This window comes from Astatotilapia calliptera, chromosome 19 (assembly GCF_964374335.1).
Source record: "Astatotilapia calliptera chromosome 19, fAstCal68.1, whole genome shotgun sequence".
NCBI classification, from domain to species: domain Eukaryota; kingdom Metazoa; phylum Chordata; class Actinopteri; order Cichliformes; family Cichlidae; genus Astatotilapia; species Astatotilapia calliptera.
In genome coordinates, this window is record NC_137440.1 from 18,219,971 (window position 1) to 18,243,193 (window position 23,223).

Below are 23,223 nucleotides of genomic sequence, written 5' to 3' on the forward strand. Positions count from 1 at the left end.
AAAGCTAATATTGTTACACCTGCTGTCTGAGAGGGGAAAATACATACCTAAGGCCTCCCAAGCCCTTCTTTCATATTTCACCCCGAGCTCCCCATCTAATAATATGACAAATGTATTTATTTTTTAAGAAGTGCTACAGTTGCAATCGCCGAGTGTCATGCAGGCATGCAGACAGATAGCTCTGTCACTCAATTTCCTGTTTCTAAAGACTGTTGGGCTTCTCAAATGTCCTGAGATAAAATGAAAAGGAGTGGAAGTTCCCAGACAGTTATTCAAAGCAAAACTATTTCCATATTCAGCATACAAATGAAGAAAACTGGATTTTTAAGAGCTGCATAATGAGAACAAATATAGAAACAAGGCATAAAAAGGACAGAGTAAGGTGCAATGAACGAACAGTTCCTTCATCATAGATGTCAGGTGACATGACATCTGGATCACAGCTGCTGTGACCCATAAGTTAGCGAAGTCTCAAACTAACAGTTTTTGCTATCATCATCATGGTGCTTTGAATCCAGATACCATGACAGCAGGGCAGAACTGACTGTGTTATCGAGGGACACTGAATGCTCACCCTGTGTAGCCTCCTTCATCCTTTAAAGGTGACCATGGGACAAAATGCAAGAGTGCAGGTTTTCAGGCACTTCCACACTTTTCAGGCCTGGAAAGAGCGCCTGAACCGTGCCTATGTGTTGCAGTGATCTACTCTGTAGCCTGGTCTTTTTATGCAAGCTGTGCATTAGCTTTTAGCTAACTAATCATAGCTAATGAAGGCAATGACCTTTGCTTTAATAATCATTTCATTTCCCCAGTGGCAGCATTATTTAAACATCCAGATATGAATATGAATATAGCAGTATTTTATTTTATGACATCAGTATGAGAGGAGAGAGTCTCCAGAAAATATGTAAAATGTAATGTGTAAAATGGATGTAAAGTAGATTTCAGTGTTTTATGGGGATTGCAAACACCCAAACTTCCTGTCTACTCAGTTTCCATGCCAGTCATGTAATGGAACAAATGAACTTAATTAAAAGGTATTATTTAAATCGTCCTAACCTTAAACTGACAACAACACAACTATTCCTTTAAAAAAAAAAAAAAAACAGATTAGGAGTGATGCACAAACTTAAGCGAACCTAAAGCAAATAGATGCAGAAGGTTTTCCAATACTGCCAGCAATCGTAATGATGAAGATATCTTTAAACATTTGGCACATATTGAGACTTCTACAGCAACATAAAATTAATTTGTATGAAATAACACACGTCAGATGATTCAAACACGTCTGCAGGGACTTTGAATTATTTATCTCCACCATATGGGAAGAATGTAAAATAGGACAGAGGGATGAGTCATGCGATTGAAGTCTAAGCTGTGTATGAAACTATGAAAGCCGTACCGCTGCAGGAGAACATTAAGTGAAGAGAAATTAAGTGTGGGAGTGGAGGCAGAGGGTACAGACCAGAGAATGGGAGCGAAAAAGGTAAGGAAAGACATTTTTTTAACTAACAACTGACCTTTTAAAAATATTCCTTGTGTAGTCATAGTGTCAGTGCTTTAACTAATAGGCCAACATGGTTTTGGGGTTAGGGCTACATCAAAGCCTGTTGGTTTGGCACATTCTTAATGCTTGAGTATACATGTCGACATGGTGCCGTGTGGACAAAGAACAGAGGAGGAAATGCCTACTTTGAAGTGGACCCAGTCCGCTCATTTCCAGCTCCATATTTTTATTCTTGAACTCTAGAGTACCGTGGCATTATTCAGAGGTCAAAATTATCCCTATTTATCTCATTCTGGCTCTTGGTGAAGCCCCTCAGTGGATCCAAGACATTGTAGCTCCTCCCACTTTAAGCCAACCATCTTCTGCTTTACCTTGCAAACAGAATGCTTGGAGAGCAGGTGGGTGAAGCCCCATGATACAGAATAAAGGGGGGGTTAGAACTCCTGCAAGTTTTGGATGTGTCCTTGATCCAACACAGCTGATTTAAATGGCTAAATTACCTCCTCAACATGTCTTAAAGTTCTCCAGAGGCTTGGTAAGGGTGATATCTAAAACCTGCAGGACACCCGCCCTTGAGGCTTGGATTTCCCCACCCCTGCAATCCGAAGTCTGAGCTTTTGGCTCATTACTTGTACTATACATACGCTCACCTCATTATTAGAAACTTTGGTCTATTTAACATGAATAGCAAATAAGAGATAAAAAAAAAAAAACATTAAAGCAGACCTCTTCTGCTTTAAAAAAAAATGACCAGTGTACATGTGGAGTATAGGCGTGACACTGAAACCGGAGGGAAGCAAAATGTGCAGGAAGAATGAGAGGTCAGTGAGTTACAATGTGTGAATGACTGGCACTGGAGTGGGAGTGGGTGTGTCTTTGTGACTGAAAGTGTGTGGGGTTCCACCTAAATGGGAAATGTGGAATCCAATAATGACATCCTCTCCAATGCATGTGCGTCTATGAGGTGGCATTTCCAGAGTGGATATGAATGTCTTTACCTCATGTAAAGTCTTACAGTGCTGGCTCAGAGGATTAGTCTGGTGTAACACACACACACGCGCGCACACACACACACACACACACACACACACAGTGCGTATATATCCTCCAGCAATCTCTGGGCGAGACAGGAAGGCAGAAGAAAGACGTGCAAGATGGCAGGAAGTCATATGAGGCCTCAAGGGGACCCACAGGAAGCTATAGCTGCCATTATTAACCAAACAAGATTCAGTGAGTTTGCCTGTGTGTGTATGTCAGCCTCATATACCAGACGCAGCCTCTTGATTACTCCTAAAGACCAGTACTGTTATTAACAACAACAAAGAAAAGATCAAAGATTGACTTTTTTAGTCTTAAGACGTGGTGAGAAATTAATTTGGTCACATCATTCATCTCTACAAACCATCACATATTGGGCTCGCTCCACTTAGCAGCATTGAGATGAGTCAGAGTATCCTTGCTTTGATGAGTCAGTCAGTAGCTGTTAGTAGCCTACAGCTTCTCCCCTCATACAAACAGGGCTTGACCACTTTTATAATGAGACTGGCACAGGACAGTGAGCACTGGCTTCACAACAGAGAGCATCAGAAATGGGTAGATCGCTCCACAGAGAAATGCATAGGAAGAAGGAAGGGAGGAAGGAGAGGAAAGAGGGTGCATCCAGGGCATGCACTGGGAAGGAAACACACTCCCAGTGGCCCAGAGGGACAAGAACATTTCCATTCCCTCCTGTTATGCAATCCATTTCTGATCTGTGTCCGGGCTCAAAAGCCACACTGGAGAGAGCATTTATGTTTTATCGAGTCTGCTATTCCTGGAAACACAAATTCGCCACTGCAAAATTTACTTGCTTCTAAAATCAGCAACTGAGAGTCACATGGAGAGGATGATAATAGAGGCTGGTTCATCCAGATGTATTGACTGACAGCGGACAGCTGGACGACTGATCAGTGCGGTTTGGATTAAAACTGTCCCAAATCTCAGGACAGAGAAAGAAGGAACGAGGCTCCCACACACAGAGAGACAAACACAAAGCAGACAAAAAGAGGGCAGAGAGACGCACACTAATCTGACCCTGCCAGAACTGCACTTGCCAGATGTTCGACTAGTAGACCTGATCCAGTTGCACCAATTTGTATAAATATCCTCTCTCATCTCAGCTCAAAACACATGGATAACAGCACACTGAGTGGCATGCAAGTTTTTTGCAACTTGTATGCAAAAATAAATAGTACTATGTCGATGATGAAGTGGCATTTTCTCTATTGTCTCAATTTTTTTTCTTTGGCGTGGTTCAGTAGAGCTCTGTAGCTGCATATGTGTCCACACATTGTCACCATATGCTGACCTTTCCACGGCAAATGTTTGTTGTTATTAGCTGACACTTGTAAATCCAAGTCTAGCTGTCCCCAAACAACCTCAAACTTGGTTTCTCTTTGTAGAAACCAAACTTTCATTTTGATTTAGTGAACTGCCACCACTGAGAAATGTGCCCAACATGATTAGGGAGAGCTCATTTTCAATTACCCAAATACGAGAGTAATTTCAAGTTTGTTGATAAAAAGTTGTTAGCGGAGAATTGCCCCGATAAACAAAAATAAAGCTGTCAATGTTTTTGGTGCGCAGCCAGACAACCCACATGGCCTACATATCAACTATGCGTGAGAGTCCTGAAGCACTGGTGGAAAAAAGCCATTTAAAATGCACCCAGATCCAAAAAAACAGAACCCAGAACTGCAGCGCATTTGCTATCAGGAAACTGTGCAGCCAGCTGCAAATGTGTACTTTAACTGATGTGATCCATTAGTCCCTTCAGATGTGGTCTTTACTTATTGTGTCAGAATCCATGGGGATTGCTTCCAGGTTCATTTGCATGAGTTTGCTGAGTTTTTCATCATGAACAGGAGGCTCCATGAGAGACTTGGAAACGTTTTTTTTCCTACAGGCTTTCTCCGGGTTGAGATGTTCCACATTTCAAAAAGGAGAGTCCGTGTTTACTCAAGGTAACCAAGGATGGATCCCACATGTGCTTATTCTGCAAAAATTAGCTTAGTGAGCTATAAACTGGAGACAATATGTCTTCTCTGTTTTTCTACATTACCAAGCACCTGCGTTTATCATGAAACAGCAGGAATGTTGGCAGAGGCTTCTAATAAAGTAAAAAAAAAAAAAAAAAAAAAAGACTGTAAGAAACGTCCCAGTCAGATTTGCCAGGGTTTATGAACCCTTGTCTCACTTGATTATTTGTTGTTTGGCAGGCAGTCCCACAAACACAACATCAAAGTCTTAACACAAAATAAGTGACATAATCATCCAATACATGCCATACTCACCAGTTCAACTGCTGGTTAATGTAAATATCTAACCAGCCAAACACATGTGAGCAACACAGTGAATTCAGTCATATAGACATGGTCAAGATCACTTGCTAAAGTTTAAACTGAGCATCAGAATGGTGAAAAAAAGTAATGTAAGTGACTTTGAACATGGCTTTGGGAGAGTTGATGAGCCCTTGCCTGCATCACAGCATTACTTCTTACTGTACTTGGGTATACTGAGGTGATAAAGGGATGGATGTGGTCAACAACAATGCTCATCTCGTGAGATCTTCTGATGGCCGTTTCTAGCAGAATAACGCACCATGTCACAAAGGTCATGTCATATCAGCTGGTTTACTGACAATGACAAAGACTTTGTGCTTATATGGCCTCCACAATCCACTAGAGCACCTATAGGATGTGGTGAAAGAGGAAATTTTCATCATGGATGTGCAGCCGACAATCCTGCAGCAACTATGTGATGTTATCATTTCACTATGGACAAAAATCTCTGAGGAATGTTTCCAAGCACATTGTTGGATTTACAAAAACTAAACTCTACTTGCATGAGTTGTTATTCTCATGTGTTTATAAAAAAGAAAAAAAAAGAAAAAAAAACTGCAGAGAAGCTTCTTGTATATTTTTTTGTAAACAGTTAAATATTGTACATGAGAAAAAATATTAATAACAACTTGAAAAATTTACTGTATTTTATTATCACAAGTCTCTGCACTCAAAGGAAAAATACAGTCTCATATTACAAAAATAAGTACAGTTGCCTTTTAGTAATATTTTCTCATATTTCCTTAGAGATGTCAGCATGTACAGTATTAAACTGTGCATAATTTGCTATATTTTTACATCATTCTGCTGCTGAAAGTAGGCATGGATACTGTAGGTTTGAAATGCCACAAATTCATATCGTTTCTTTCAACAGTGGCCAAAATACTGTTCATGTCATAAGAGGTAATAGGGTTCATCGCCACAGTTATACGTCTGTTATATCTATTCTAGTCCACTGTCATCCAAAACTGGACAGCAGTCCAAAAGTCAGCTGAAGTTTTTCCTTCCCCACACACACACACACACACACACACACACACACACACACACACACACACACACACACACACACACTGTAAGCCGAGTGTGCACCGCGTGTCTCTCGACACAGCAGAAGACTCCATTATGAATGTGAGGACACATGGAGGTGGTTTACTCCTCCGTTTGGCCCAGATCTGTCGCTCCCACTCCAGAGGCTCCATTGAGTCTCATTCTCCTTCTCAGGAAAGGCTTTCATTTAACAATAATCCCCATTGCCCGTTGCCACAGAAACATACTATGTTATGTTTTTCTTCATTTTTCTTTATTTCCTACCATGCAACATAGGTCCGTCCACCTCTCTCCACATCAGTTCTCTGCCTGAGTAACAATCAGTGTGTCCGGGCTGGCTGACTCCAAGAGGTCTGGTACTACAGACTTTTGGATGCCCAGTTAAATCTGTGTCAGCATGTCGGTTCCTGGATCAGTAAAACAGATGTGCAGAACCAATAGCTCACCCAGATGAACATTATTAGGTAGAATCAGTCGTACATTGGTCAGACTAGACATGAATCCAGCTATTACAGGCTGAGGGATCATTATTTTGGAGCATCATTTTTCTTTATTGAATTTTAAGACATTCTAAATATTAAAGCTACTGTGTGCACAACTACAACACAAGTTTCATGTGTAAATTGCTTCTTTACTGCTAATATGTGAAGAGTAACTTTAAAAAAAAAAAAAAAACGTGTTCCCTGACTGTCTACCTAAGAATTTCCTGCAGACACTTTTATAGGCTAGATGTTCCTGGAAAATCCTAGGATGTAAAGTTTCTGTTCATCATCCAGCACCTTTTCTCAATTAGAGATCTGCACAGTAGTCGACTTGCATTCAAATATTGGTGCTCTTTATAGGTGGTATCAGAAATGCTAGTCGGTTAAATACATTTTTATTTTATTAACATATTTGTTCAAAGATGCTATAACTTCACTTGCCTCAAATTGGGGTTGTAGCCCCAAGTAATGTGCCAATGTTGCCAATTTAAAAGTGTCTAACATAAAAAATGTAATTTGCATTGTTGCACAAAGCATTTTTAAGTGTTGCATCTAGTTATGGAAACCTACAGTGAGGCACAAACAGGCCATCAAAAGTGGCCCTCTAACAACTATCTGAACTACAGTTTTTTCAAAAGTGGACGAGCCCTGGTCCGATGAGAAAACCCTGAATCATCTTTCTGAACTAGTCAAGTGGTTTTAAACTCAGGGACGAATCTTTCCTCCCTACATCTCATTCAGCACATCAATCTGTAAGTTTCATTTTTAGCTGAAATATTTACCGCACAATAAGCTGTGGGTCACTTAGTCCTATCAACCATAAAAACTGCCATGATTTGGCTAAGTGCTCCCATATGACGGCATGTTTTTAATTTACCCCAGAAATACTGGTCTCTGCTGGCATTAAAGAGGTTTCGTTAATGTCAAAGCCTAATTTGTTTAAGTACTTTTTTGTACGGCCATGTACAGCATATCAAAGGGCAACCTGTTAATCCCTCAGAAATTACTGTGTTGACCTCACAGCTGTATAATATGAAATGGTAAATGGTAAATGGCCTGTATTTGTATAGCGCTTTTCTAGTCCCTAAGGACCCCAAAGCGCTTTACACAACCTGTCATCCACCCATTCACACACACATTCACACACTGGTGATGGCAAGCTACAATGTAGCCACAGCCACCCTGGGGCGCACTGACAAAGGCTTTTCTCTCTCCTGATTGAGATAATCAGTGTCTTGATTGCTTTTAAGCTTGAATTTTCATCAATCAAGCCAATAAATATGCTGCAGCTACAGGCAGCTAAGCTTTAATGGCTCATGCATTATTAAAGAACAAATTCAGGGCATAATGCTGTGAGTTAGCTTGAAAAAAAAATCACTACTGGGGGAAACATCTGCTTTGATAAGCTTGAATAATTTTCTTATCATAAACGGAAGTTCCATTGATCCCCTGAATTGAATTTAACAGTGGAGTGATATATCCTGCAGGCAGTAAAGTTTAGCATTCCCAAACACTCAGCAGTGCCAGAAGCAGTCCTGTGGCCACACCAGTCAACACATTGTTGGGAGACAGAGAGAAGCAGGAAATCTGAGGAGAGTGATGGAGGCAGACAGGAACAAAACCAACCAAGAGACTGGAAGTGAGCAAATGGAGAGACAGAAACAGCAAAGCTGTAAAGCCATGACCTGTTTGCAGGGCAGCTGAAACGAACAGCAGCCTTCTCCATTGACGCAGTTGTGACCTGATCCATGTCCACACCATGGGCACATGCAAGTACAGTTATCCTAGTCTGGCACAGAGACCAGACATCAACCTCTGCCAACAACGATAGGGACTGTAGTGCAAGAGTGGGCTGCATACTGGAGAGGATGAGCTTCTGAATTTGTAGTGGCGATTGAGACATGGCCTCACCCAACCATCAAGGCATCCTCTGTAAGAAATCCCCTTCTAATTCGAGACACTGATCTCGTATTGTTTGGTATAATGAGCAGCAGGAAAAGAAAAAGAACTGGGCTGGACAAATCCTGGATTAATTCTTATGACAGATGTGATTTCACTTTAAACTATCCAGTTTGTAAAATGTTTGGAGAAGGGCAAGGCTTCTGTTCAACAGCCATGAGACTGAGAAACCACTAAATAGCACACAAATCTCTTTCATGGAGACTAATATATAAGTTTATGTTACTATTTGGTGCATGAACTGTCTGCAGCAGTGTTTCACTCTGTTTTTCCAGTTTTTACATGGGATTTTAAAAGCCAATTCAACTCCACCAAAAAACAAACATGGGAAGCACAGCAGTCTGAAAGCAGGATAAATGTTTTCTGTGTAGGTTCTCAGTCATCCAGGTTATGGTAGTCTTAAGAGCTTGATAAGAAGGACAATAGACTTTGTTAAGTTTTCTAAAGATGTTTCATTTCCGATCCAAAAAGCTTCTTCAGTTCCAAACTGCTTAGAGGTGAAAAACTTTCATAAATTTTCCTCCCCTGCTGAAGCCCCTGGACGTTTAATGCTTGCAAGACTAATGCATTGCAGCATCCAGAGGAAACACCCTCCTTGATTGCACTTGATCATCAGGATGTACTCCTGCAACTCTATATATTGGTTTAGATAAGGATGCTGGCTTGATAGAGCCTGCAGGGGGCACTGCACGTGATGCCTACTTGCTTCACAAATCAACGCAATTCAGCATCACAAAAACTAACATCCAAAACGAAGTCCTAGAAAAGTTCAGGGCAGCCCTGTGTGAGTGTGAAAACAGCTTACTTAATCATTCATCAAGTTGAATCTATCTTTACTCACCACCAGTTCGGAGAAACGCGCATGCAGCTCCTCAGCAGGCGGCATGGGCGCACTGAACTCCAGCAGCTGCAGTGGCACGGTGTCCTTCAGGTTGATCTCCGGGGGCTCGCTGCTGCCGAAGCAGCACAGGAAGCCCAGGCCCTGTCGTGTCCTCTTCCTGGGGGGCATGATGGCTGTGGTAACACAGGTGGCAGTGGCGGTGCAGGTCCAGGAAGATAGAGGAAGGGGCCAAGGGGCAGGGAGGGGGAGTGGAGCGGAGGACGAGGCTGCTATCTAGGTTGCATCATCTGGAAAAGAGAGAGAGAAGACCAAGCAAATGGCTCTCAGTTACTTTAAAGTGGATTTAAAGTTTCCTGGATCTTTAACCAACACATTTCAATAGTTTAATGATGGACAGCATGTGACCTCTGGTGAGCAACACAGCATCTGGGAAGTTATAAGTGATGTGCACTGGCCCGTGCAGTGCCTTTAATCTATAATAATTTATTCCAAACTATTCGACTTTTGGATTGAAACAGGGAAAAATGGAAACATTTTTTAAATCAATCCCTAATCCTAATCCCTAACCCCAAAAATCTCCTAACTCTCTGGTACCCCTACAACATCTGCAACACAGTGATTGCACTTTCTTCCATCTCAGTCCTCAAATGTGACCACAACAACCCCACCAACCAGTTGTTCAAACCTTCTGTTTTAAAGATGCAGCCAATCAGAATAGAGTTGGCTCAAACTACAGGTGAGGGCTGAGGGAGCTAAAGCAGCTTGTCTAAGTCAAAGAAGGAACCAAGATGCTAAATCTTATGAGACAAAAAAAAACAACAAAAAAAAAAACGTTATTCTGTGCTGTGAATCATGTGAAGCTGCTCTCCTACAGTCCAAGATTTATAACACGCTAAGACAAGTGAGCATGACATTTTTCCCCGCACAATAAATTATTGATTTGATTCTCAGTCAAATACAGCACAGGATTCATAATGTTCCCAGATCTTTAAGGCCTTATGATGGTCTACACGCCCTGTGTCTCCTGTCGATGTTTCCTTGCAAAGAAATTATTTGTAGTGCACAGGAAGTTAAGCCATTTATGTTTCCCGGAGCCCTGTTTGTTTGGCATAAATACAGGAAGATATGAGCAGCAACAGCCACCACATAAATAAACAATACAGTTCCATGTACAGAAACTGCTAGAATGACTGGAAATGCACATTAACTTACAGTTTATCCAAGCCTATTCTTTATCCAGATTGCCTTTACTGTGTCCTTAAAAACATGTCCCAAGGATTGTAGAGATATTCTCGCTGTGTGGCAACAGGAGTCTTGACATTAGTTGCTCTTATGCCACAACAAAGAAAGCTCTTGTCCATGAGTACAATAGCGACTGTGCAGCATTTGTTGCCTGTGTGCATGTGTGTCTTTGTGCCCTGGCAGTGCCTCCCCCCCTTAGACAACAGTGAGTGACACCCTCTACCAACATGAGCGAGGATCGAATGGTGTAAAACATCCTGGAGGATTTCCTTGATGCTACGAAAAGAATCCGGGTGGTCTTCACTGCGTGAATAACACACTCGTTACACTGTATTATGTCCTATCAGATGCACACACAGTTGGCAGAGCGCTTCTTTATGTAACAGTTAACTGCATTTGTGAATGAAAGGACCTTGTTGTTTTATTTTATATTTATATTGTACTATTGCTTTTTTGATATGCTTTTATACTTTCTTTATGTTGCTACATTGTTTGTTTGACATGTTTTCTTGTGAAGCACTTTGTAACAGCGTTTTGTCTTAAAAAAGTGCTATATAAATAAATTTTACTTACTTTACTTACTTACTTACCTCGGGCCTGTTGTGCAAAACCCTTAGGCATGCAAATCTAGCAGAAACATTTGACCAAGAAATCAATTTGGGAGCCATTTATGGGAACTACAAAAAGTGTCCAAGATGTTTGGAAAGCAGAAGCAGGACCAGATTTTTTTAAGCAACTACTCCCATGTGTTATGCTTCTATTGATATTCTCACATATCCTGACAAGCATTAAATAATATCTGGAGCTTTGCACACATCTGTTCAAGATGGCAGTGAAACTTTATGACCTCAGTTTCCAGAAGAAGCCACAATCTACTACATCATGACTCTCTCACATGCAGATTTGCTCAGTGAAGGAGTTCTCACCGCACGGTCTAAAATTAGCCACATGGTAAATTCTTTATGAATGCCCTGGACCCATGACAAGCGCTTAAAGGGGGAAAAATGAACAGAGAAAACACTACATTTCCATTTTGCCCTTTTCATCTTTTTTGTTCATTTGTTTTTTCCGCCTCCTTGAACCTGTCATCCTTCTCAGGGCAGAAGGAGCAGACCTACGAATGAGCCGGAGGCTATTTTAAATAAAAAGCAACTTAAAGTTTTCTTTGGTTTGTTGAACATGGAAATGCTTGTGTGTCCAACAGTGGGCTTAATTTCGGAATTATTCCATGTAATTCACCTTCCAGTACTTGGACTGTTTGGTAGTCATTGCATCAGCGCTTCAAATGTGAATTCCAGCATGTGTGGCATCTTGTGCCTGTGTGTGCAGTATATTTAACTCTACAGCGGCATGTGTGTTATGATAGCCGAGGTGACAATCCCAGAGTCCGCCGCCGCTCAAATCAGGCGGGGACTGAACTTGGCTCAAGGTTAAAAATGAGCTATGTGCACCTATTCACCTCTGATATCTCCCATTCATTATTCTAGATCAGTTTGGATCATCCTATATAACAACCAAATCCTTTTTACACCCACTCTAAGAGTCACAATCCAAGCCAAAATCCCCTTAGTGATGTGATATATCCAATCTATACATATTATGTACATTGTATACCAAATTCAAGAATGGTAAAATATGACTACATTAAAAAAAAAAGTCCATCCATTCATTTGAAAGGTTGCTGGTTCAGTCCCTGGCTGCTCCAGTCTGCATGTCAAAGTATTCTTGGGCAAGATCCTGAACCCCAAGTTGCTTTATGCTTATCAGAGAATGAATGTTGGACAAAAAACAGAGAAAAAAGTGCTCGTATAAATGGGCGAGAATGGGTGAATGAGGCGCGTTGTATAAAATGCTTTGCATGCTCCAGTAGAGTAGGAAAGCCTTATATAAGAACCAGTCCAATTACCATGTTTCAAATTTAAGGTTTACCCAAAATGCACTTTTTCAAGCTTTCTCCAGTTATTATGCATGACATTCCACTTGCACTTACACACACACCATGTGAACATAACTAAGATGCACAATAGGAAAAATATTTAAAATAGCCGAGTCCATATATTTTATATACGAGGGATACTTCAACACGCTACACAACACATAATTCAAGGATAAACAACCTACTTTGAAGGACATCATGGAATGATATGTATAACTACAAAGAAAGCCACAGTTCTAAACATACAAACAATACCTGTAATACTCTGCCAGTAAAGTGTACAAAACAGAAGAGATGTTTTAGTCACCACACACTGGAACAGGAATATCCTCAAAATATTTCCATTTGTTGTGCAATTTGTGTCATGTCTGTACAGCTTTCAGCTCCACTGCCATTTTTTTAGATTGCTCCTTGGAAGCCCTGTTCAAACCACTTACACTGAGCACTCTGCAAGTTCACTGAGAGGAAAAAGCAACTTCTGTTTCAACCTGAAGAGTCCAGAGTTTTTTTAAGCCTGAAGGCAACACATGATGTGAGCCAGGAGCATGCTCATCACAGCATTGTGTACTGTAAAGGGGGAAACCGTCAATGTGGAGTTCTACTGCAACGTCTGAGGGGGAGCACTCACAGAAAATGTCCTGAAATGTGGTGGTGCCAGCTGTGAGTGCACTGAAACCTATTTTCTACCCACATCAACACAATCTTTGTTCACCACCTGCCCTATTAGCCATATTTTCCTCCCCGCAACTTCCTGAAAATGAAAATAAAATTGAATGATCACGTTTTGACATATCGGAGAAGCCCAAACACAACTGGACATGTAAAGGCTAGAAGAATAGTAGCTGTACAGAAAATGGTCCAGAGCTGCACAAGATGATGATCTTTACAAGCACTTTTTGATCACGCCTTATATGGACTTAGATGAGAATTCATAGTGGCGAGTTAGGAGGAAAAATGAGAGAGAACAGCACTTTAAAAAGGCAAGGTGGCAAAATTTGAATAAAGGCCCCATCAGGGAGATAAATCAAGGAGATTGGTTTACCTCAGACTGTAACAGTGACAGCTTGTTATCATTTTATTAGTATAAGATATAAGCACAGTGCCAAAGCTTTATTGTATGGAGTTAGTTATAGCTGCTGCCGACAGCTGGCCGAGCCTAATGGAAAAGAGGCCGCTCTACAGGGGTTTTAAAGCCATTCAGCAAAATGCACTGTCCAGTGTCTCTGTGTGCATTTCTATCTTCACTCTCCCACTGAGCCAGTGAAGACTGGCTGCACGCCAGTCTTCACTCAGCACCAGGTCTGCTGGCCTGCTTCCAGCCTGTGCCCTGGGAAAGTGGGCCAAGGAATCCAAACATTATATACACAGAAAAAATACTGTATATACTGTATGGCAAATACAAAGAACCAAGACTATACCCGTGACTATTTGTGTAACCTTTACTATGCTTTGTATGAAGGAGTCACCACACAAACAATCCAAATTGACCGTGTCCACTGCCATATGTGACCTGAGAGCCCTACTTCATCCCCCAGCTTTTCATTTCTTCACTCCCTGTCATCTCCCATTATTCCTCTCTTTCAGGGTGAACGGAGTCCTTTCATCAACCCCCCTCTGACAGTAACATCTGTCATTTGTCCTTGCCACTGCTCACCATCTACTCCATCCATCTTTAATCCCCATTTTCTGCTGTTCTGTTCCTTCCATTTAAATGCTTTCCATCCTTGACAAGCTGTTACTTCTGCCTGGGAGCATATCTCAATATGTACACTTTGCTTTCTTTCTGGGCAACAGTCGGGAAATGTTTAGCTTATTGCTTAGCTTATTAATGTATTCATTCATTTCATTCATTTATTTATTCATTTTCAGGCACAACAAATACCTATATTGAACATAAAATACACAAAACAAAAAACAAAACTTGCCTGAAAAAGGAGTGGGACGAAGAAAACTTATTAAATCCCACCCCTATACTCACTCATCAACAAAAAAAAAAACAATAAACTTCCCGCAGCTACGCCCATCATTGCATACAGACCCATCAACAGCCCCGGGCAGATACAAGCATCTAAGCGGCAGCTCGCAACCAACAATTAGAGCCTTCATAACTGAATACAGAATATATAAATTATAAATTGCATTACCACAGGTAACAGGCAGTAATAACTACAAGTAACAGACACACATACATATACATACATATATATCTACACACACAAGTACATATATGTACATACATACGCACACTTTATTTTTTATTTTGGAATCCATACCAGCAATGGTAAGAGAACAGACATTACAGAGCACACTAAAAGCATCATTGAGTATACTGTGACCAGACCAACTGTTTGTAGAGAAATTTAAATCTATGAATATTTTTGCATTGTTTCAATTGTAAACTCAGACTGTTCCAGATTTTCACACCACATACAGACACACAAAAACCTTTACGGGTTGTTCGAGTTCTGGGTAATTTGAATTCTCCAAAGCCTCTCACATTATAAACCTTTTCTCGAATTTCAAATCTAGTTTGTAAATTTGCCGGTAAAAGTTTAGTAAAAGCTTTATACAAAATTATGGATGTATTGTAATTAACCAGATCCTGGAATTTAAGTAACTTTGCCTGAAGAAAGAATTTGTGAGTATGATCTAGATAACCAGCCTTGTGAATAATACGCAGTGCTCGTTTCTGTACTGTGACTAATGGATTAGTTGTATTTTTATATGTATTTCCCCACACTTCCACACAATATGTAAGATATGGAAGAACCAGGGTACAGTACAGAGTACGAAGTGCATCTTTATCAAGGAATTGTTTCACTTTGTATAGCTGAAAGGAAACGCAAACACAGTTTTAGAGGAGCTGGTAAGAATGAGGCTGCTTCTCTCTTGCTTTCAGTCTGTTTGTTGGTTTTGGTTTGAGTAGCTTGGTAGGAGAAGGCAGCCAATATGTAGCACAACTGGGAAGAAAGGAATGTGTGAAACAGAAAAATATGAACTTTTTGGAGTGATTTATCTATTTAAATGCATGGTTGGCTAAAAAGAAACATTATCATCTAACATTTATTTTCTTTTGCTGTGCTCCCTATTTTTATACCAGCTCCTATACATCCACATAAACACCTACTAATGAAGTACCAACATGGATGCCCTGGACTTATGGGCATGTCGCTTAAAGCCACATCGCTGTCCCTGCAATTACAACTGAACAATTGAAACCTGAGCAGAAAGCATGGATAAAAATAAACTTAGAATAACCAAAAACTTGAAATACTATAATGATAAACTTTTACTATTAAGAAGATTATGAGAGTCCATATTCTTCTCTTGGAAACAGATGAAGCTGTACCCAAAATGCTGACCCTAAATCACACGGAGACTTCCTAACACGCCTTTGCTCATCTCTGGGAAACAGATGCATGTATGGAAAAGGAAGCTTTCACTGAAGAGCAAATGGTTTGTGGACCTCTACAGACTCAAAACATCTGTGTCGAAATGGGAATAGTTGCGCAGAGATTTGTCACTGCTTGTCAAGATAGAGAATTTCTGTACGCACACAGCCATGTCTGTAAAAGTCATGAAAACAGACATATTCTGCTGTATGCCATTTATATAGCCAGACACTCATGCAATAAAATCAAATATAAGATTCAAATGTAAGCAGACACTTTAAACCAAGAGATGTCAAGGAGAGTGAGAAACCTGCTCCCGTATCTCTGAAGGGTCTGAGCAGAAAGAGAGAGCTGGGAAGGAGACAAGGGAAGGAAAGACAGGAAGAAGGGAGGAAGAACGGAGATACTATTGCTGCCACTTCTCATTGAGCCTGCTACCTCATCCTTCATCCACAGTGTTAGGAAGTAGGTCAGTGGAAGAGGAGGACGAGGAGGACGAGGAGGAGGGGAACGCAGTGAGGAGAGACATGCTGCTGCTGCTGCTGCTGCAGGATTTTGTGTGTGTGCAGAAGACCGAAGAAGAGAAGCACTGGCTATCTGTGCAGAGATCAAACATCTGTGCCTGCATAATTTCAACCCTCTCCACAACATCTGCCAAACAACACAAAGCTGTTCGAACCAAATGCAAAATGAGATCAAAATCAAGATCTGTTTTTCACCCATTCCTCTTCCAAGCTGAATTGTCCACTTACTCCGAGAGGTCATTTTTACTCTGCACAATACACGCTCCTTAAAGATGCTACAGTGAGTTCCTGCAACTCTTTTATTCCCCTGTCATTCTTTTTTTTTCCCCTCTATCCACCTTTACATCTGCAAGTATCTTTGTCATTTGCTTGTGAACACATTGATGGATGCATTGGATGCATGAATTCTAGTTGAGATACTTAGAGAGAAAGAATGGAAGTCAAATGCGTTTTGGTGGAGGAGAAAAAAGCGACAATAAAACTAGTCGAGACAAATAACAAGCAGGATAGGCCATTGACTATGTTTTACAGAGGCAATGAATAAAAGATCAGAGGGAAGAGTGTGGTGCACATTTATGCTGCACACATATTGTTTCTGGGTCCCACAAATGAGGACCATTCCTTTGGGGTGCTGGGCCATGCAGGAGGCGGGCTTATGTAAGCCAGTACCAGGGATGGGAGAGCAGTGCCACGCTGGCACAGACAGGAACAAGATGAACTATTGACTGAAAAAGTGGCATTGTTGAAGCAAGCTGCAGGGACAGAGATGGCAAAGGTGGGATTAGGTTGGGGTTTTTTTCACTTTATGTCCTACTTGATGTAGTGACACCAATAAATGCTGAGGAACAGCCATGATTCAATTCAATTCCAGTGGCACTCTAATTACAATTTTAATTATAGAGTTTCCCAATTGGTGTTGGAAATGACATGCATCATCTACTGGGAGGTAGTAAACATGGCTCAATCAACCTCATCTTGATTACTTATCATAGTAAAGAAAGAAACCACTTGAGGTTAGCTCCAAGAACAATCACCAAATGGGACGGCTGAACATAGAAAATCCAAAAATTCCATCTTTCTAAAAAAAGAAAAGACTTGGCTAGATAAACAGAAATTAAGAAATGCTTACACTGGATTTCATGACAATGAAGAGCAAATGTTTGACAAAAGTCAACTGAACGTGCAAGCACAAAGTGTGATAATGCAACAGAAATCTTGTCCTGGCTGCATGTCTCCATATTTGTTGGTAGTCATATTTTCATACATAAAACTTGCATCTGTCTTTGTATATGGATGTGAACTATTCGTGTTGATTAATTTAACAGGAAGTAGCGATTCACCCCAGCCGCTGAAGACAATTAAGCCTTGGCTGTTGTTGCCCCAGACATGCCCTGTGCAGCATGCCCTGCTAACCCCTTTTACCGTCTGCCTGTTTGTCCTTTGATTCCTTTCTCCCCACACTAAAACCACTGGCTGCAAACCAAATCACCTGGGACACTGAAAATTCACTTTCTCAAGGATGTGGCCCACCCACGGCCCATGCTCCTGCCCCGGGGAGGGCATGTACACCACATACATCTTATTCTGTTAGAGTGAGGGGTTATGCTGTAATCATTTACTTAACAGTGACATATAAGCAAGAACCCCCCCCCCCCCCCGCCCCCATTACAAGAGACATACATGCAAACATGTAAATGTAAGTTTGTTCTTTCTGCCAACAGAGATTAAAGTCATCTTATTAATGCATCACTTCCTCAATTACAGGCAGTTTAGCACCATGGGTGGTCAGATTATAGAAATAAATAATGATTAATCTGAAACAACTGGCTTGAATAACAGACAGGATCCACTGGTGATCTAAATAACGTAAACTGTAAATTAGAAATACACAGTACACCACACACATTGTGACATGCATTCCCGAAGCATGACATCACCCATCTAAATCCAGTTTAGAGCTCCATGGTTAGCAGAGCCTCAGTTGACAAATGACCAGAGCTGACAGCGGAGGAGCTGCCATTATTTCACGACACATTTGCATGCGCTGCATTCCTGTGCTTGTTCTGAAAGCACACATTCTGCGAGGGATTTCATGTTGGAAGGCCAACAGCGCTTTCATGAGAGTCTGTACACCGAGTGGCTTTCTCATGTGGACCTGGACAATGGGTCAGATTTGGTTGGAACAATTCTGCTGGGGCCCAATGGGGTAGGTTAGCGCAGTCTCCGTCAGAACACTGCAAGTGAATGTGCATCTGATCTTCAAGGGGACAGTTATTTTTAGCTATGACACCATGCTCTCCCTGTCCAGTATTAATGGCCTTTTCTATTAGGACGGTTGTCCTTAATTAGCATGTTTTGGGCTCTGAAGAAGTCACCTGACAGAGATAACCAAAGACATACCACCATGGAATTTAAAGATGGAGATTGTGCTGTATTTTTGGCTACAGAAAAGATTCACTCAGAGAGAAAGCTAGAAGCAACAGAATGACTAGTTTATTCTGAAACCAACAACAGAGTACACCCACCAGCTGATTTAATTCACAGTTGGATATTTTCAGAACTTAGCAGGAAGTCCATGATTTTGGTCACCTTTTGACCACCTTTTTCCTTTTTAAAAAAAAACAAATAAATTCTGGCTTTGTATAAAGTGAAGTCCAATCTGACTATCAGAGAGCACAGGGAAATAAAGAGTGACTTTTGATGACAACACAGTCTTCCTATATTTTCACTCACACAATACTGAAGCCAGATTCATGGACTCTACAATGTTACAGTCAAGCCTTGATCTACACATGGCCATCAAGAGTTTAAGGTCATTACAGATTAGGGTTGTCTGTGCTGGTATGCCTACGTGCATCTTTCAGGAAAGGACTTCAGAATCGGAAGATAGGAAACCCACCCTTCCCTTCACCCCCTACTAATTTAACTAATTCCTTCACAACCTTCTTGATTTCTTTGCTAAGTCCTCCCTTTAGTCACTTCCTTTCTGTCCTGCGATCAGATAAGGGAAGCTGCAAGACAGCTGATGACTGATTCAAAGATGTTGTGTCTTCAGCCAGGACATACAGTCGTGTGAAAAAGAAAGGATTCTATGCAGTTATGTAAAAAGTGAACTACAACCCCATGATTCAGTGGCATGTAGACCCACCTTAAGCAGCAATCACTGAGGTTTGCACACATTTGTTTATGCATAGCTCTCTTAAGGTCCTGCCACAGCATTTGAACTGGACAGATCTGGAATTTCTGGAATCTACTGCAAGACCTTGATTCATTTATTTATCAATTACTCTGCTTTATTATTTCTTTTCTGCTGTATTTGTGTTTGGGATCATTGTCTTTTTGCATGACCCAATTTCAACAAAGCTTTAGCTGTCAAACAGATTGCCTCAAATTTGACTCTAGAATACTTTGGTATTCAGTAGAATGCATGATCAAGTCAATGAATGCAAGATGAACATTTCCTGTGTCTGCACAACAAGCCCAAACTGTCAACCTTCCACCACTGTGCTTGACAGCTAGTATGATGTGCTGTGTTGTGATGTTTGCATTATGACCAAACATCTCCACTTTGGTCATTTTTGGCCCACTGCCTCAAAAGACTTCGTTTCTCACATGACTGTAGTGTGGCTCAAGACTGACTCACTGGGAAAATTCGTAGCGAATTAACACTTCTGAAACACATGACCCACAAGTACAAAGAATTTCATGGCCGCCCTCACATTTCTCACAATGGACGCAACAAACTAACAAAGATGGAACAACACAGAATAACACAAAGCAGGCATTTTTAAGTAGCTTCCATACAGTAACCCCCCCCCCCCCAAGAAAACAAAGTACCTCCACTTAAACTGCCCACAACCACAATTATTATTAATTACTTTAATGGTTTGTGGTTAATAGTGTTGCTTAAATATTTCCAGACTGTCTCCAAGGCAAAAGCAATCAAATTTAGACAGAGGCATTTTTCATTTTATTTTGTTTACAAACAGCTCTGTCAGACAGCCAATGCAAGGATGGGGTAATTATATGGATTTGGCCCATGGTTATAGAGTCTTTACTGGTTATGTGTATGAACTTGACAGACCATCTTAGAGCAGCCTACGTTTTACATCTATATGTCAACTGAGGACTCGGATGCTGTTAATTGGTTATTCTAGACAATAGAATCGTCAGACTTTCCCATGGTGTCCTCATTGTGCCATTTTACCGATCAATCAGTCCATCACATTGTAAATTTTAATCTCTATCTCAGAGGTCCTATTAGCTTCTAGCCTCATTGAAAACAAACATATAAGCATAGTTGGTTTTAACAAGGCCATGAGGCACAGTAACCCATCTCACCCATTAAGCGGAAATGCCTCAACTCAACCACTGGAAAAAGGGGAGGGGGTAGGAGATTTTTCCAATCCTCCAGGGATGTCATTAATAGCCATTTCATTTAGTCTGATTCATTAAAAAAAATGCAATTTCCTGATGCAAGGAACATTTATAACAGTGCAGGCCACATAAATTGCCAGGGGGTTGTTACAAGTGTGCTTTTAAATTGTTGCTTTAACCAAAACAAATCTAGCAGCTCCATAGAGCAGTGCAGGGCACCCTTTAAGTACCCAACCATGTACAGTTCCAGTTTGAAGCAAATTATTAGAAACATGGTAAACCCCTTCACAGAAGCCACGAACCACAGACACGGGTTACATGAAAAAGAAAAAAGAAAAAAAAAAAGCTGAAATAAGAAGCCATCCAGCAACAGACATCTTGGGCCACGTTAACAAGGGATTAACATGACTTTGAAAGCCTGTCTGCACATTTTGGAGATTTGGTAGAGTAAAAGACTTTTTCCGCTCAGTGTTTAATACCAAAAGGACAGCACTTACAAAATGATCAACCATGTCAACAAAGATGCAAAACTACATCAGGTACATCAGGTAACCCAAAAGTCCTGTCTTTTTTTTACTGTTGGGTGTTCTGTACTAGAATTGCAACACTTTAGTTTAGCACCACAAACGTATATGATATACTCTTCCAGTATATCAGAATCAGAATCAGAAGTATTCTGATTCTGATTCTGATATACTGGAAGAGTGCATCCTTTTCAAAGACATTTTTACAGTTTGCTTTTTCCCACCCTCAGGAAGACAAAACCAAAAAATGATAAAAATTAATGGAAAAATATCAAGGAAAAAAATAAAAACAGCAATGCACTGACACATTCATAGATACATTTATCCAGTCGCTCAACCCTGATTAGTAACTGTATTCTGCAAGACATCCACGTTGCACAAGGAAAAATCAGTCTGCCAGTTGTTTTGTGAGACTCAAACAATGCAGATGTTAATGTTGGCTCCGGGTGAAGGTTCTATCAAGCACAGAGGCCAGCAATAGAAAATACAGCCATGCTGTTGACCCATTTCTACAAAAAGCCAATGGGCACATCTCTGCTCGTCAAATAGACCGGATCACTGGGATATCTATGCTATTAATACTGGGAATGAGAAGAAAGTCAGCCACGCCACATTCCAAAGTCCTTGACATTCCCACATATTAACAGGGCTCAGAATGAAATCCAATACTTGGCATCCCTTCCCTTCAAACTCCAAAACGCCATCCTGCCGTGTCAAATCGCTTTCTGATTTCATCTGGGAGGAACGTTCCAGAGTCACGAGCTCCCAGTCTAGCTAAAGACGTGTTATTATAAGTGGGAACAAAGTTGGCACTAGTAAAATCTTAGAGCTAGTTACCATGACTCTCAAGAGGGAAAAGATGCAGAAATTCTCAGAGACTGTGCTCCTCAAACACCCTGCAGTCTTGTCTTCTGGAGAGGATGAGCGATTTCCATCAGTAAAACTGAGAGAGATTGTTCTCTTGAACCAGTTTGTTTTCATACATGTTACAGCTCACAACTGCGCTCTCCGATTAAGTAGATGTGCCTTTGTCACCTTGCAATGATCTGACTTCTCATGCTTTGCACTACAATGTGAATGGCTACTAATCTTGCCTGGGTGAGAGGTCAACAGCTGCAGCATAGAGGACATAGGGCTTCTGGGTAATGTCTGGAATGCTCCGCCGAGACAGTTATAGCAAAGAAGACAGGAACAGCTCTCCAAAGTGACGAGCACTTTTTAAAATAGCCTGCGGTAATACTGTACTGAACTGAAGCACTGTAAAGAGGAGATATGCTTACACATCATAAGCCCCAGAAAGTGTGTCACTGGCACAAATACAATAGCAGCATTTGACACACACTGTGTGGGGACTTCCAGTGAAGGGGAGAGAGGACTAGCAGCATTTTTCCTAAAATCTTCCAGGGTTCTGCCCCCCAGACACTGTAACTACTCTAATGTGAACGCAACATGAAGATGATCCTGGCCAAAAGATCAGATAGTTGACGTCCAAGCAACTTTACAGAGCTCATCTCTTTTTTCTCTCTGTCCCTATCCTAATGAGCAGGCCATTGAGCTGCCAGTCAGCAGCAGGGCTGAAGCGATAAAAGGCCAACCCTTGCTTAATAACTCCCCCTCACACTCCCTCTAAGCCTGAGAGAGCAGTTCATGCATCCGTAATGGTCGATAAAATATGAAAAGCCCCGAGAGCGCTGACGGCAGCAGAGGGTGTATATGTACACTTTCGTTAATGCTCTCCCGGCACGCTGAATCTTTTAGTACTGTCGCTCTGTTTGCCCCCCAGCGCACATGGATGTAGGAGGTCTTCCAGCAGACTGCAGAGTAAGCTTTTAATGTGGTGGAAATAAATACTATCTTGTTCACACTGCAAAAAGACATCAAAGAAAAACACACACGGCCCTTTGACTATATAAATGAGTTTTGCCTCTGGTTCAGTGACCTTAAAATGCAAAACACCAAAAGGGATGAATTACATGAGTGTTACCGAAATAACATGTGTCTCGTGTTTT

At 41.1% G+C, this 23,223-nt stretch overlaps 1 protein-coding gene across 5 annotated transcripts in view; it reads right to left on the reverse strand.

Moving 5' to 3' along the window:
* The window catches only part of daam2 (dishevelled associated activator of morphogenesis 2), a 110,814-nt gene that overhangs the window by 60,088 nt on the left and 27,503 nt on the right, over positions 1-23,223 (reverse strand). For all 5 annotated transcript variants that reach the window (XM_026152820.2, XM_026152817.2, XM_026152819.2 and 2 more), the window contains exon 2: positions 9,220-9,506. In XM_026152820.2, the coding sequence (XP_026008605.2) occupies positions 9,220-9,387 (168 nt within the window). In that variant the 5' untranslated portion in view covers positions 9,388-9,506. The remainder of the gene's footprint in view (positions 1-9,219; positions 9,507-23,223) is intronic.